The 16580-nt window shown below is 30.7% G+C and overlaps 2 protein-coding genes across 3 annotated transcripts; one reads left to right on the plus strand and one right to left on the minus strand.

Moving 5' to 3' along the window:
* The first annotated feature begins 4781 nt into the window (after positions 1-4781).
* LOC149059268 (uncharacterized) lies at positions 4782-6360 on the plus strand. Of its 2 annotated transcripts, XM_089216603.1 has the most exons (5): positions 4782-5171; positions 5238-5487; positions 5557-5616; positions 5681-5755; positions 6125-6360. In XM_089216603.1, exons 1-5 carry the CDS (start codon positions 4980-4982, stop codon positions 6316-6318), a joined length of 771 nt encoding a protein of 256 aa, XP_089072729.1. In that variant the 5' UTR covers positions 4782-4979; the 3' UTR covers positions 6319-6360. The 2 variants fall into 2 exon arrangements, with proteins under 2 accessions (XP_089072729.1, XP_089072728.1); XM_089216602.1 differs by having other exon boundaries at positions 5238-5616.
* Positions 6361-9080: 2720 nt separating this feature from the next.
* On the minus strand, positions 9081-13756 carry LOC149059269 (uncharacterized). Its single transcript, XM_089223346.1, has 2 exons — positions 13597-13756; positions 9081-9745 (listed from the first exon to the last, which is right to left on the minus strand). The coding sequence occupies exons 1-2, from the start codon at positions 13754-13756 to the stop codon at positions 9081-9083; spliced, it is 825 nt and encodes a 274-aa protein (XP_089079472.1).
* Positions 13757-16580: the final 2824 nt, after the last annotated feature.

A 16580-nucleotide genomic window follows, 5' to 3' on the forward strand; every position in this document is an offset into this window, starting at 1 on the left:
TATCTACGTGATTAACTTATAGTTTATTTCTTGTATTATACTATCTTTCGTGTTACTTTCATATTTTATTCAGCATTCTGTTTGTCTCATTTCCTGACCTTCACTTAGTGTTTGTACCATATATCTGTACCTACTTTTATGTACACATCTATAATTACATTTAATAAAAAGTGCTAATAATATAGTCGTCATTAACAATGATCCTGTTAAAACATAGACCATGTAGTTTAAAAGATTTATATTCCCGTTAGTTTTTGCCTTAATTATAGGTAACTGCGCATGCGGTAGCCTATATGGTTTTCGATGAACTGGGGCTTGGTCAACAGGTAATTTAATTACGTGTTCTGCCGCTGTTGTCATAGTTAAATAATCGTTCTCTAAATAAAATATGTCGGCATATTGCTCACAAATTTTTATTATCGTTTCGCGTTCTTCTGTATTTAAATGGTCACTCCTAATAAGACTTTTTATTTTATCTACGCGTGCATTATCATGAACTATATTTTTTATTTCGTGATTATCTGTATCCACGTCATATTCATATGATATTTTATTAATCTGCGCTAATTTCACTTCCTGTGCTACTTCTGATATGTTTAATACACTAACTGTAATCTTGCCATTTTTAACCGTATTATATATATTTGCGCAATACACATCCTCTGATAATCGTTGTTTATTTATTAAAATATTTTTATTTTCCATATCGGGATCTGCAATCGGTATGCAAACCACCGTTTCCGTTCGCGGTTTTAATGTGAAACATATTTTATTTTCGTTAAAGTCATTTTTATCTTTTATTGTTAATGTACTATTTGCGATATCGATTATTGCGTTATTTTCTATCAGAAATTTCTGTCCTAGTATTCCGTCCTTATCGACCGGAAACTGTTTATCTACTACAAAAAAGTCAGTTTTAAATTCGTTTTTATCTATTATTAATGTAATTATTGTACGTCCAATTGTAGGAACTATTTTTTCGTTTATGCCTTTTAGATAAATTTTTTCATTTTCATTTATTATCGTGTTATTAGCTAATTTATTTATTTTTATTAAATTTAAATCACTACCCGTGTCTAATAGTAATTGAACGTTTTCTGTATTAAAACTAGGTGATTGTAACATTATATGATTTTGAATTATAGTTGTTGAAATGCGTAAGCATCGCTCTGTGAGGGTTCTGAATCGATTATTTGATGTACCAATCTCACCCCACTCGAGGTTGGCATCTGAGCGTTTCCCGACGAATTTGCGTTATTCCTATCGTTTCGCTGTTTTGTGTAACAACTCGAAATTTCGTGTCCTCTTTTATTGCAATAGGTGCAACTCAGTGGTTCCACTACGTTATTATTACTATTGTTGTTTCTACGCGGATTGAAATTTGGAATTTGTTGTCTATTCATATTAATGTTTTGTCTCAGATTTTGACCTGCCTGCCTACAGTCTCGTGCGAAATGATTTGTGCCGCCACAGATATAACATCCTGCGTTATTTGGCGATATCCTGTTTTGATTATTATTACGCTGATTAAAATTGCTCTGGTTTTGTCTTCCGTTATTATATCCGTTCCGATTAAAATTTTTATCGAATGTATTATTATATACGTTATTATTAGTTCGCCTATTAGAATCGTTATACCCGTTGTTATAATTATTATATCTATTATTTCCGCGATTAAAATTTTGTTTGTTACTATTATTATCATTTCCTTGTTTCCTAAACTTATTTTCAAGTACATTTCCCCCGTTTAAATCTTGTCTTTCCAAGTTTTTCCGTAATTTTTCTACATCTAAATTAGCATTATATTCGGTTTCTTCGTCTTTCGCTACCTGCATAGCATCCTCTAAAGTTTTTGGATCCCTAGCTTTTAGTGCAAGATTTAAATGTTTCGGTAACCCGTTAACAAAAATTATTAATGCCTGATTTTTAAGTTGACTTTTATAGATTTTGGCTTCGGCTTCATTTAATTTCTCTGTTGCAATTGTACATAATTTATAATAGATTTCTTCGATTCGACTCGCGTACTCCGCGACGCACTCGTTTTCTTTCATACGCGCAAAGTGTAACCCTAAAGTCAGTGTCCTCTCAGATGACTTATGTTCAAAAGCTCCCTTTAAAATTGACTTTATACTATTCCATGTACTAGTCTCGCGGTATTTACATGCTTCTAAAGCATTTCCGGCTAACTTCGAATTTATTACTTTAACTAACAAGTCTAATTTATCCTTATCTACTGCTTTTACAACAATATCACACGTATTAATAAATTCCGCGACATTATTCGCGCCCGTACATATCGGTATAAGGGACGTAGCTTTATCGAATTCCATTTCTAGTGTAGCGTTACTAACTTTCCTGGTTCGTTTTTCTGCGACTAATTCCGTGTGTACTACCCCCGGATCAGATCGAGTTCCTCCTCTTCTAGGTAAACTACTCGGTGTTTCAATTAAATCTACCCAAGCTATTCCCTTAGCTGTTCTTAAATACCTATCTTGATCAGAATATTGTGGACTCGGGTATTCAATTGTTTTATTCAAATCGATTAACTCTTCGAATTTTACTATATTTGTTTCGGCAGCTACTACGCTAGCACCGCTTGCCTCTCCTACCTGTACGCCTATGTCCGCAGTACTATCGTTATTTATTTCCGTTAAATTCCCTGTCGGATTCTCTGACGTATCTCCCAAATTTTTATTCATCAATGTATATGTTATTCATTTAGTAAAATTATTTAAATAAAATTATTTATTTATTGTATGTACCTAAAATTTAAACACTTAAATTGTATTCTAATGTCGCTAACTATTCTATCACTATTTATTTAATAACCACTATTTATTATTAATTCTATAACTGTTCAAAATATTTATTTTGAAATTCTTAATTTAATTACCTACTAAAAGTAACTATAATATTTATTACCCAATACTCCAATATTCACTACGATTTATTTCTCACTAATTTATTTTATATAATGCTTATTCTAGGGCCCCTAAGCTACTCTGTTATATATCTTTTCTCAATTACACTTTATTCAATTTTACTCTTTAGTATTTCTCTTTTAATTCAACTTATATATGTATGTGCGCACATTTATTTCAAATATTTATTCACTTATTTATTTCTTCTTTTTAAAACTCAATTATCCATTTATATCAATATTTCTCAAAATCACAAAAATTATGGTTTAACTACCATTTAATAAACTCTCAATTATTTTTTTAACTCAATATCTCTTTATTTCAATTCAATCTATTATATGACATTGCATTATATGACATTACATTATAGGACATTACGCTATAGGACATTACGCCATAGGACATTACGCGCGTAATTCCAATTATATATATACTCTTTATTATTTTCTCAATTATATTATATTCACTTTTATATCTCAAAATTATTCTCATTTATTTTCACTTATATTCATTTCATATTAATTTATACCACAAAATTATTCTCATATAACATTTATTTAAATTCACTTTATTCTCTTTATAACACTTTTATCGGTACATATACCCTTTATATACTCAAAATTATCCTACACTTTTATACATTACCTACCATATTATTTCTTTAAGTAGATAACATATATATATTTCTCAAAATTTTCCTACACTTTTATACATTACCTACCATATTATTTCTTTAAGTAGATAATATATATATATACACCTTCACAATAAATTTCATACGATGGTCCTAACAGATCCAAAGGAGACGTGACAGAGCCTTATAATTAAAATTCCTACATAAATAAATACCCCAAAACTTAGATTACAACTCACAATACTGTCACTGCTTGAGTTGCTTCCATTGTTGCTCTTGTTGTTGTCCTGACTGCTCTAGCTGCTTGCTACGTAGATTCTCTTTTTCCCGGAGTTGCTGGAAGGTGATCAGTCCTCCAAACGTGACTCTTGGGTGAGTTGCCTCCGTGAAGTTGAAAACAAAAAATTTTCAGCTTCCCGTTGATGGAAAATCCTACCGACTGCGCCAAATTTGTAGCGTCCCAGCATACAGGAGGACAAACGACTGGTGTTGAGGTAGATGGATTGGGTGTAATAAGTATAACAACTTAATTTGTGATTAATTTATTAGATATTTATTTGATTACTATGTAAATGGAACACTTTTACTGCACAAAATGATTTGGTTGTAAAATATTCTAAGTCCGAATAATTAAATTGGACTGGTGTCTGGCGTGAAGGTGCTTGTTCTGACTCTGGTGGCTCACGTCTGAATTGGGTCTAATCGGGGCTCTCCTATATAGTCCAGATAGTCCTACTCTCTGCATTTCCTCTCCTATCGATAAGATACGTATGTGTCCATGGCCGAGTCGTGCAAAAGCGTACGCGTGTATTATTTTAATATCGCAGCTTCCCACGCCCATGCGACCGGTCGGTCCACATCCTGGTTATTCGCGATACGTAATCTCCATAACCCGACGACATTAATCATATCTCTATATACGCCTGCCAAGACTACGATTTCATATTTAATATTTTGTATATTTAATTCCAATTATGGTAATATTTTGGAAAGGCTAGAAGTTTGGCCTTCGATATAACTATTGAGGTCCTACACAATATAATTGGTTGGCGAAATCATACGCCCCAGGGTCACTTATACATATCTATGTGTAATGTGTATATGCGTGTTTAGATGTCTCAGCGGGACGTCAGTACATAGCATCATTTATCGAATTCAATATTTTATATCACATAAACCATTTCGGTAACAATGGTTATCTGTTATTCCTATTTATAAAACTTCATTATCTTTATCATTGTTCAATTTTGTTTTTATATTTTATTTTTATCAATATATTTAAAAATAGTATTTTTATTCATTACCAACAAATAATTATATTCGACGTAGTATATAGCATTTGTCACTAAATGTTTTTCTTTAACCATTGTATATGATTATTTAATATTTATATTAATTCTGCAAATATTATATGCACAAATACAATGACTAAATCGAGACCTACAAAATTGCAAATGAAGCGCTTAATTGAACTTGTATCAAATGATCCACAACTCGTCGCTGGCAAGTTATCGTCAAATTTCACTTATAAAATCTTGAAAGAAAGATGGCAACTAATTGCTGATGAATTAAATGCATTACCCGGCGCAGAAAAAAGTTTTGATAAATGGAAAAAGGTAGACATATTTTTATAAATAGTTAAATTTTGTTGATTTAATAGATAAGTAACTAAATTTTTTTAGGCATGGCAGGATACAAGAGCTACAGCTAAAACAAAAGCTGCTACTATAAAAAAATTTAATCGTGGGACAGGAGGTGGACCACCGTGTGATATTACATTATCCGATGCTCAAATGGATATATTACCTTTATTAAGCCAAGTTGCTGTCAGTGGTCACACATCTTCTTTAGAATCACTAGTAAATTTTGATTTTTCATCCATTGAAAATAGTAAGGCACAATGTAGTTCAAGTTTGATTCAAGAAGAAATAGGTAAAATTAATATATACTACTATATAAGGGCAATGAGAAAACCTATACTACTACTCAGTATATATTTAGATAAGGAAAACATTCATATTGATACTTTACCAGTCTATATTGAGAATGAAGAAAAGGAATGTATGTAAACATTTAATATAAATAGTCAACATAATCAAATATATATCTATAAATTAATTTTCAGTACCTTCAAATTGTGAAACAGGAATGCAACAATTTGATAAAGAATTAGATACATCCAAAACTGCACCTAAATTAAGTATGATTTTAGTTAAAAAAAATATAAAATTAATCGTAGAATAGACTTCAGCGTTCAGCCTATTAAAAAATTTACATAATATTATTTCAAATGAAGTTAGTTAACTAATTATTAACCTAACCTATGTAATAATTATATAATTTGTAATATAAAAATAGTAATTGATTCAATGATGATTATATATAATCTTAATTTATTTAATTCTTAATAATTTTTTTTTTAGTAATAATTTGACATTTAAAATGGTATTATTCACATTTTAAATTTAAACGAAGCTCTATTTATTTGTTGTATAAAAAATATTATTAATACATTAATAATAATATAAACCTAAATAACTAATTAAATATATTTTTTTTAAATATAAAGAAAGATCAACTACACAAAGATTACTAGAAAGTCAAGATGTGGCAAACCGTATAGCGGATCTCACTGCTAAAAAAATAGAAATGAAGACAGAATATTATTCAAAAAAATTAAAGCTTATGGAAAATAACAATGCTCTTTTAAGTAGCATAAACACATTATTGATGTCACACTTTAATGTAAAAAGTAATGAATAAAAATAAAACTGAATTCAATTGAATTTCAGTTCATAAAATATAAGCAAGTAGTTTAAAAAAAAATTGTGTTTATTTTTAATATTTATCATATACTTTAATTTGTTAAAATATATTAAAACTAATTTACTGAACTTTGCAATATGTATCTAGTCCATGTTTATTGAGTAAGTTTATTCATAATATATAAGTAGATAATATAATAATATATTATAAAGTATTAAAAGGAATATGAAATTATATTGTTTAAATAATAATATTACTATACATTTTGAAGTGTTTTGGTTATTCTCTGATATTTCTATTTTGCAAAAGCCTACATATTCTCTCCCTTTGACGTCTTCCTAATATTAACTCTCTGTTGCGATCATTTAACACATTAGCTTCTATATTATTTTGGTCATGATACATGCCAAAATCAAAATCATCTGTGTTTTCCAAGTACTCGGGGACATTAAATGTTATACACATATTATGCAGAACGACACAAGAATTTATTATAGCTGTTGCTTTTTCTGGTTTATAGTGTAATGTTCTGTCTTTTATCAAGCATCTAAAAAAATATATAATGCGGCTATAGTACAAGATATCTATTAAAATATGATATTCACAAGCTAATAACTTAATAACTAACCTAAAACGGGATTTTAAAACACCATTACAACGCTCAATTATACTTCTAGCAGACATTTGTATTTTATTATAGTGTACTTCAATCTCTGTACTTGGATTAGATATTGGAGTAAGTAACCACTGCCTTAAAGGGTATCCCGAATCTCCTAAATTAATGTAAATAATCTGTGATACAAATTTCTTAAGATCAATTGATAAAGGTAATAATTTATGCTCTATGAACCTAAACTTACCCAACAAATAAAAATCATTGAAATTGTGTGCATGTAATTGTTTAAGAATTGGTAAAACATTACTATTATTCCAAACATGTGTGTCACGAGTGCTTCCAGGAAACAAAGCATTTATATTCAATATTTTTAAATTTGAATCGCAAATCTTAATTACATATAATAAAATAAAATGACAATTTTATTTATACAATATTGTAATTAATGAACTTTAAATTGTAACTAGATTATTTACAAGTTGAACATTCATGGAATGGTATCCTTTACGATTAACATATATATGCTCGGGATATTGATTTTCTTCTAAGTTTAAATTTTTAGAGGGGGGTACAATGGCCACATGTGTACAATCAATGCACCCTATGACTCCAGGGAATCCAGTTTTCCTGTAAAAACTATAAAATAATATATAGAGAGTATAAATATCCCTAAATATCATGTACCTAGGTGCTATTTAATATATTTATCATGGTTGAGTAAAGATGAGTTAAAATTGAATTAAAAAATAAATATATTTTTAATTTGTTTTATTTGTAATAAGAAGTATTATTTTTCATTCTTTAGAAATAATTTAAAGAAGAATTTTTATATTTTTATAGATAAGGAAATTTAATTTAAAATTGTGTTATATTCTCAACCTTGATATTGTCAATAAAGTACCTATAAGAAGTAGAACGAATAAGAATTAATTATTTTTATTACTCATTGCGAACTTTGGTCAACTCATTTATATTAGATGGAAATTTAACCCATCTATTATATATTTCGGCACAATTTAATGCATGAACAACTTCTTCAATGCAACGAGAAACGGTAGGTTGGGAAACAGCAGTGAAACGACTGTTACCCACTGGTGACTGATAAGAACCCGTTGCAAAAAAGTTTAACGCTATTAATACCTATAAATTAAAAATTACATAACATAATATGTTTCAATAGAATAAGATTAATTATAAATTATGAGTAGATTTTAGGTACTTAAAATCTTAAATTATGATGCCAATATGATCTAAAAAAATCATAAAATATTATATAAACCCTTATATGTTCCTTAAACTTGATATACCAATAATATGAGTTTTTTATTTAAAATAATTCAAATTCGTACACAAGTTACAAATGTTATAATAAGAAATATGTATATATTAAACAATAAATAATTATTATGCACCATTTTTTAGTGAATTGTTTAGATTTCTTCTAAATAAATATATTCTAAAATATAAAAAATAGGCTAAAAATTTTACAATTGCCAAAATATAATTTAACTAAGATATATTTTCTAATTATAAACGTATATTATTATATAGTTTTAATTACTTTGGTTTTTACATCAAGTGACGACGAACGATTTCCTACTTTAATGTGTGGTGACAACATATCAATCAAATAAATTGCGACATGTTTAGTCAATCTAAAATTTTTTAGAAAAAGCCGATCTGAAAATTGAAAAGGGTCTAAGACTGTATCTCTTTTACTCTGTAGTCTATTATTTTGAGCAGCGTTCTCTTGTAAAAAGAGATTTTGTATGATGAATAGTTCATCAATTCCTATGTGCATTGCCATTTTAGACACTTCACACAAATAAAAACTGAATGTTAGAAGCGTTAAAACTATAATAATTAAGAATAATTAATCATCAGAATTATCTAAAAATTAATAAATTATAAAAATAAATTATTTTATTGTAAAATTCAACGAAGGTCAGAAAGATGGTGCCGAATGTCGATAGTGGTGACAGTGGTGTTCACTGTTCGATAATTTTTGTCACTGGTTTAATCACAGTAGATAAAATAATCGAATACATTTTAATCAATAAAATCTTATCACTATTCAAGAATACCGAATATTTATTTTCATGCGATAAAATTTTTATCGCATGCGATAAAGTTTATCACGATTTCAAGAATTGGCCCCCTGATGGTATGTATTTTGATCTGTCTGAAATGAAGTTGTTTGTGGTGGAATGTATATCGTTGACCTTTCTTTTTGTTGTAGTGTTTCAAGGACGATGTTTTGAATATTAGTTCGTAACTGTAATTTTTCCAGATTATTTAATTTTTCAAAATACGGTAACAAACTCATCAAAAAATGATAATCGGGATTATTAGTTATCGTTGAGTCCTTTTTTTGCTCTTCCCTTATGAGATCAAGTTTTTGTTGTTCTATTTGCAGAAACGGATCAAAATCTATCTCTTCGCCTCGTTGTTTTTTCTTTTTTCTTTTTTGAGAAGGTGTTGATAACTCACTTGATGATAACAAAACTGACCCAGGTGTTTCTGGAAGAAGTACATCAGTTGTAATTTCTTCAGAACTTCCAACTTCGATGAAGTCATCTTCAGAGTCATTTATTTCAGAGCGAGTGTCAGAAGTCATAGTCAGATTAGGTAGATTTCCACTTGTAACACTTGGAATTATGATATCTTTTACAAATAGCATTAAATCAAAAAATGGCCATTTTGGCTTGTAACTATTGCCTTCTGCTCCAGAACGTACAATAGGTATTTTTTGAACTTCAACTCTAAATTTATCTTTTAGATTTTTCCACTTGGCTTTCACGATTTTACCTAATTTAAAATATTTATTTTTTTAAATAATAATATAGGTACATTAAATTATATTTAAATTCAATAACGTATTTAGTACACCTAGTAGTAGGCCAGTTCATTATTTTTTCAATAATCTTCTACATTAAAATAAATTCAAGAAAAACGAAATAAAATGTCTCTATCGACAAAACAAATTGGTAAATAGCTAAATCGTATTTTACTATTTCGATCTATTAAATTTATGTTAAAAGTTATATGTTTCTAATTATGGTTTTATTAAAATTCAAAATAATAACTACTTATTAACATAAATAATTACATAAATAAAAAAAAAAAGTTTATGTGTTAACTTAAAGATGTGTTAAATTTGAATGCAAATGTTTTCTAATTGACTGAAGTTTTTGTTAACATTTATTTGAAGAAAAAGTTTTGGATAACTTAAATGCTTATAAACAAAAATTGTGACTAACAATTTTTTATTTTTTTTTATTACGATAAGTAAAACTTATAATCAACCTTACCTTACCGGTACCTAAATTTTTTTTATTGGCATTTCAATGAAAAAAAAATGCGGGTAAGTAAGTAGATGTCGCTCTGCTGTACAGTAGTTTACGAATATACAGAAGTATCGAAAAATAATTATATAAGTGCCTACTAGTATTTTTGAAACAAACTTAATTATTTTATATTATTTAGTTTGTATGGGCTTTATTACTAAACTTATTGATTTAATATTTATTTATTTATTAGGTATTTATCTACAGGCCTTTCATTTCGGAATTTGGCCATTACATTAAGAATGGGTGCTTCGACTGTCGGTAAAATTGTACACGAGACTTGTAAAGTAATCTGGCAAGAATTAGTTGATGATTTCATGCCTATTCCAAATCAAGATCGGTTTGTAAAAATTGCAGATGATTTTTACAATCGTTGGAAATTTCCTAACTGTATAGGATGTATAGATGGCAAGCATTGTCAAATTAAATGTCCCGTCAATAATGGATCAAGCTTGTGAGATTACGGAGCTTTTTAGGGCTCCGTAAACCACCCACGAGCAAAGGGGAACACTTTCCTCGTGACCTGTGAGCCGCACCGCGTGAGACCCGAGGGTCAAGTCGGTGGAACTCACAGGCTTTGATACACGCAGTGGCGAATGAACGCCAAAGATTTATTTAGAAGGGGGAAAACAAACAAAAAAAATTTATATTAATAAAATAATAAGCGTAAAGTCTTAGGATAACTATGGGGATATATTTTACATGGTTGTAATAAATAATATAATATAATATAACGCACATGGCAAAATGAACAAAATACAGGGATAAGTATATAATATAATGCTACGGCTCCGACAAGCGGTTACCGGCACGGAATAATCATCATACGTCGGTATGACACATTATACTATTACATGTGTTAAAGGAAAATACCCACGGCTCCGCATGACGGTTACCGGGGCACCTATGAGGAAAAATGGAGCATAAATAGAAAATACGTTGTAGTGATACATAATCAAAATGAAAAAAGAAAAGAAAAAGTTGTGATACATAATCAAAATGATAAGGGGGGGATGCTGGGGGAAATAGTTTTGTACATTACACAAATGATGATGACTTGAGTTGTGGCTGGATGACGAAAGTGTGGATGACCGACGGCTGGGATAGGCTGGCCAGTTGGCCGTCGACCCCCAAGACACGTGGTCGACATGGCCCATCGGCGTCGGTCACTGGAAAAAACGGAGGCTTCGCCTGACATCGTCGCTTAGCCCATCATTTCGTACATTACGAGTATGGATGACAATACAAAAAACTATAAGTTGACTATTGACCACGAGGTTGATCGGACTGCAGAATGAGTGGGCCAGTGGTGTTCGTTACGTCTTGACGGGAATACGTTGGTTTAAAAAGTGAAGATGGCTGGCGAACGGTGTCCGGTCGCTGGCCGTTGTTGTCGCAATTGATGTCGTAGTAGGGAAGGTCAGGGTAGGCGTATTGCGGGATTTTACAATAATATGGGTAATTAAAATAATTGACCGACGGACGCGACAGAGGCGCCGACGGCAACCGATGACGACATGTTACGGTGACGACGGTGAACACTGTTGCAGGCGGGGAGGTCGGGGATCAGTTATTGCATAACATAGTGGTAATCGCGGGCGCGCTATTATATTAATGGGATGGTCACTGGCCGACAGGTATGCTGATATCCTAGGTATTGGGTATACCCAGCGGTTTAATAATAATAATAAGGCCTGAAATTCTGTGACGTTACAAGCTACTTCAATTATTTGAAATATTTTTCATTAGTACTTCAAGGCGTAGCGGATGCAGACAAAAATTTATATTTATTGAGGTCGGATCTAGAGGTAAGCAGAGTGATGGAGGTACATTCGCAGCATCCACACTTTTTCAACATTTACAATCAAATACGTTTGTGCCACTTGATAAAGAGTTACCTGGAACTACAATTAAACTACCTTACGTGCTCATTGGCGACGAAGCATATCCTTTAAAAACGTTTCTCATGAGACCATTTCCAAGTCGCAATCTTAATGCCATTAGAGAAAATTATAATAAACGTTTGTCTGCAGCTAGAAAATGAATTGAATGTGCATTTGGTATACTGCGTGCCAAATGGCAAATATTAGGAAAAGATATTGAAGTTAGTTCTGAAAAAGCTGTACATATTATAAAATGTGCTTGTATTTTACACAATGTGGTACGTGAAAAAGACGGAGATAGTGATCTCGATTATTGTCAAATTATGTTATACGGCCAAGCTCAGGAAAACCAACTTTATAATTTACAAGAAACAGGAAATCACGGCGGTGCACGCAGAGGGTCAACAAGGGCACAAGAAATTAGAGATGAATTTGCAAATTTTTTTTTGAACCATTAAATGTAAAAATAGTACATCACATAATAATATTTCCTTTGATTAATTTGTTTAATAGTAGGTAAACAAAATCGTAATATAATACCTACAAACCAAGTTTACTTTATATTTATATCACTAATAATATAAACTTAAATATAATAATAAACTTATATTTTTAACAGATAATGTATTCAAATCTTGAAGTACATTGAATAAGAAACAAAGTGTTAAAAAAAAGCTACAAAAATAAAAACAGGATTTTAGTACGTTACCTAATCTGTAACATACGTATATCTTTTTTATAGTTTTCATGTAATATACCTATTAGTTCGTTTTAGATCTTGAACGGAGTTTGACTTGGGAGGGGTAGAAAATAATAAATATTGAGCTATTTATATTCATTAGAAATCTTCGATTTATTATACTAAATTAAATGTAGAAAGTAAATGGGTTTAATTTTTTTATAAGCATTTGAAAATTAAATATTTACAAAATTCGTTAAAATCATGATTTACAAAATGCACAAAATGCACAAAAAAGACACCCCTGTCTAGACAGTAGGTATGGCATGATTGTCACACATATTATAATGATATTTTTAAATTGCGTTAAAACACGCAATCCTGTGATTGCGTAATTTAAAAATAGTTTTTAATAACAAATAATACACCAGGACATATTCATAGTTTATAAATATTTAAACAAAGCCAAGATTATTAAAAATTTTACGATTGAAAAATACAAAACGTAAAAACTAAACTTTAAACAGTGTCGTATGCATATGAATTACTTAAATTTTTAAATGTTTCAATAGGTATAGACCATATTAGGTACGTAATAATTATAATTTTTTTAGGAACGATTAAATGGGTTAACCATGAGGTTCAAATCAATGGAACTTAATCCTGATTGTATTGTAATTGACGAGTTGGCTATATTATGTTAAGTAACATAATATAGCCAGTAACATACAGAGATATACATTGTTTTACCTGGAAATCCAACTGATTTTCCAACTTCTTCCCACATTTTATTCGTTTTTTCAGTTTTTTTATACTCAGGGTGCCGATCATTCCACAAAGGAGGTCTTAATTGAACCTCAGAGATCAATATTTCTCGTTGCTCATTGGAAAATTGAATTTTTGAGCACATGGTGAATATTTCTAGTTGAACTCAAGTTTTCTAGTTCACAATATTCTAGTTGACACCGCTCACAATTCAAGCCGTTTTGAAAAATAAACAACGCATCGCGCACAGCGCATCGCTAACGCTCAACGCCCAAGGTCAGTGTACACGGTTCCGATAAAATTACCGTGTTTGATTTATTTTCGTCAACGCTCGTCGCTCATCGCCCACCGCTCACCGCGCAACGCTTTCCAATGTGCACGCGGCCTAATACTTGAGCAATTTTATTTCAGGTACCTACTTAACCACGAATAATGTTTGTGGCCGAAGCCGAGTTTTGATAATTAGCTTAACAATTCCAAACTTGTTTACTTAAATAATTGATTTCTTTATTTCTATTTTTTTTTTCTTTTATTACACAACAAAAACTCATGGAAATAAGAACATAAAATTGACAAATGTTATTTTACAATATTTCGATTAACGTAGTTAAAATACCTTTTCATTTTACAACTTTATAGCATAGTAATACAATATGAATCTTTTTTCCTATATAATATTATAACATAATATATTGCTTTTTATAATGATCTATAATTACAATAATATCCTAGATCGATTTAGTAGTTTCTTCGAAACATAGACCACAGGTATTAAACAATTTGATACTTCAAGCGTTCTATTAAAACATTTTTTTTTAACAATATTACTATATATAATAATTAATAACATAAATAACTATACGTCATACGACAACCCGAATGTATAAAGAAAGTTGTTTTCTCTATCACTAAAGCATGCTAAATATTATATTAAGTCGCAAAGCCGCTTACGGTTACGCACATAGCTGCTAACTATAACATTATAATTTAATAGATAATGTACTTACAGATTCGATCGACGCGTCGATCGCTGGCCAATGATGACGACCTATCGCTAAAGAATAATATTACAAAAAAACAGATAATATTTTTCTATACAACAATACAATTTTTATGTTTTTGATTTTTTTTACAATAAATAATAACAAATAATAATTCAAAACAACTTATATAAAACAACGATTTTGTCTGGCTTGATGGTACAGGTTTATAATGATACTAATGACTGCTAGTGACGTTTACGTGTTCGATGATGATCTCGCCGATGCCGCCGTTGCAATGACATACAGTAGTATACAGGGCGATTTTTTTATCATGAACCACTCATTATTTCAAAAAGTATCAATGTTTTTGAAAAAATTTTTTTACAAAGTTTCATTTTGTTAAAAAAACAACGTTTTTAGGAAAAAATTATATTTTTTAATATTTTTTATCCTTATAATTTTTTAAGTTTTTTACTTTTTTGAATGGCAACCTAGAGTTTTAATTCCATATTCCAAAGCAGAATATTTTTCTAAGTATTTTGATACGTAAAAGTCGAATTTTGGACGAGTAGTTTATGAGTTATAAGTATTTAAAGTTTAGATTGGCGGAGTGGAGTGGTACGGGGTTACCCCGCAAAATGTTTGTCCACTACTCCGCTTGTCTATACTTTAAATAATTATAACTCATAAACTACTCGTCCAAAATTCGATTTTTACGTATCAAAATACTTAGAAAAATATTCTGCTTTGGAATATGAAATTAAAACTCTAGGCTGTCATTCAAAAAAGTAAAAAACTTAAAAAATTATAAGGATAAAAAATATTAAAAAATATAATTTTTTCATAAAAACGTTGTTTTTTTAACAACATGAAACTTTGTAAAAAAATATTTTCAAAAACATTGATACTTTTTGAAATAATGAGTGGTTCATGATAAAAAAATCACCCTGTATTATACTCGATGCCGATGAACCCAAGACGATACCAAAATTATGATTGACCCCTTTTTTTCGTTTCACTCACAACATGAATATAACATTTACAAATACAATGATAAAACGAAAACCGATTTTGATTACGACGCCGTTGCCGGTTGTTGCAACGGTCGTTACGAAAACGATACTGATAAACGACGTCGTGCGTAACAATTTGAATACTAATACTAATGATACGGTGCCAATTGGCGCTAATTAACATGCATAATATGTTACGTAATAGCGTACCGGCTGACCTTGAACTTGAAACGATCAACATACCGGCCCCCGTTGACCGGAACTGTCAACCGACCCATCACCTGTTATGTGGGTTATTGGTGCTAACTTGTGAATTGGTCTACGCATTTCTCCATTACTGGTTTTTAAAGTAACTGCTCTTATGAGTCCATTAGGACCAGGGTAAGTTTGTATAATTCGTGCCATCTTCCAAGTCAGTGGGGGTTGATTATCCTCAATAATAATGACAAGGGCACCTGGTACTAAATTTACTTGGTCAACTTGCCATTTGCTTCGTTTTTGCAATGTGTTGAGGTATTCCAATTGCCAACGATTCCATATGTTTTGTGTCATCTGAGTTAACATGTGCCATCTTTTCCGACAACATTTTAGATTTGTTGCAGTATGATCAGGAAATGCGGTTAAGAGGGCGTGATACCCAAAGTGTTACGTATGCAACGGCCGAGAGAACGCGCTATTAGGTGTTTTCGGGATCCGCAAGCGCGCGACGTCTAAGCCACGCCCACTACTCGCAGTCGGCGGCACTACAACTGGCACTGCTCATTCAGCGCGTCTCGGGAGCGCCGATTATTATTTCATGAACGTTCGACTATGATGTATCCCATCAATATAAAATTCACACAGTAAACGCCGTGGTATTATTTGTAATATTCGCGCGTACCCATTCGAACTATCTTTTTTGAAAAGTTACTGCTTACCTAAATATATGCACCAATATATATAGACTGTAAAAACAGTAACACAATATAGCTTA

Source organism: Diuraphis noxia, unplaced genomic scaffold, assembly GCF_037042655.1.
Source record: "Diuraphis noxia isolate RWA-SAM2 unplaced genomic scaffold, SU_Dnox_SAM2 contig0001, whole genome shotgun sequence".
In the NCBI taxonomy this organism is placed as follows: domain Eukaryota; kingdom Metazoa; phylum Arthropoda; class Insecta; order Hemiptera; family Aphididae; genus Diuraphis; species Diuraphis noxia.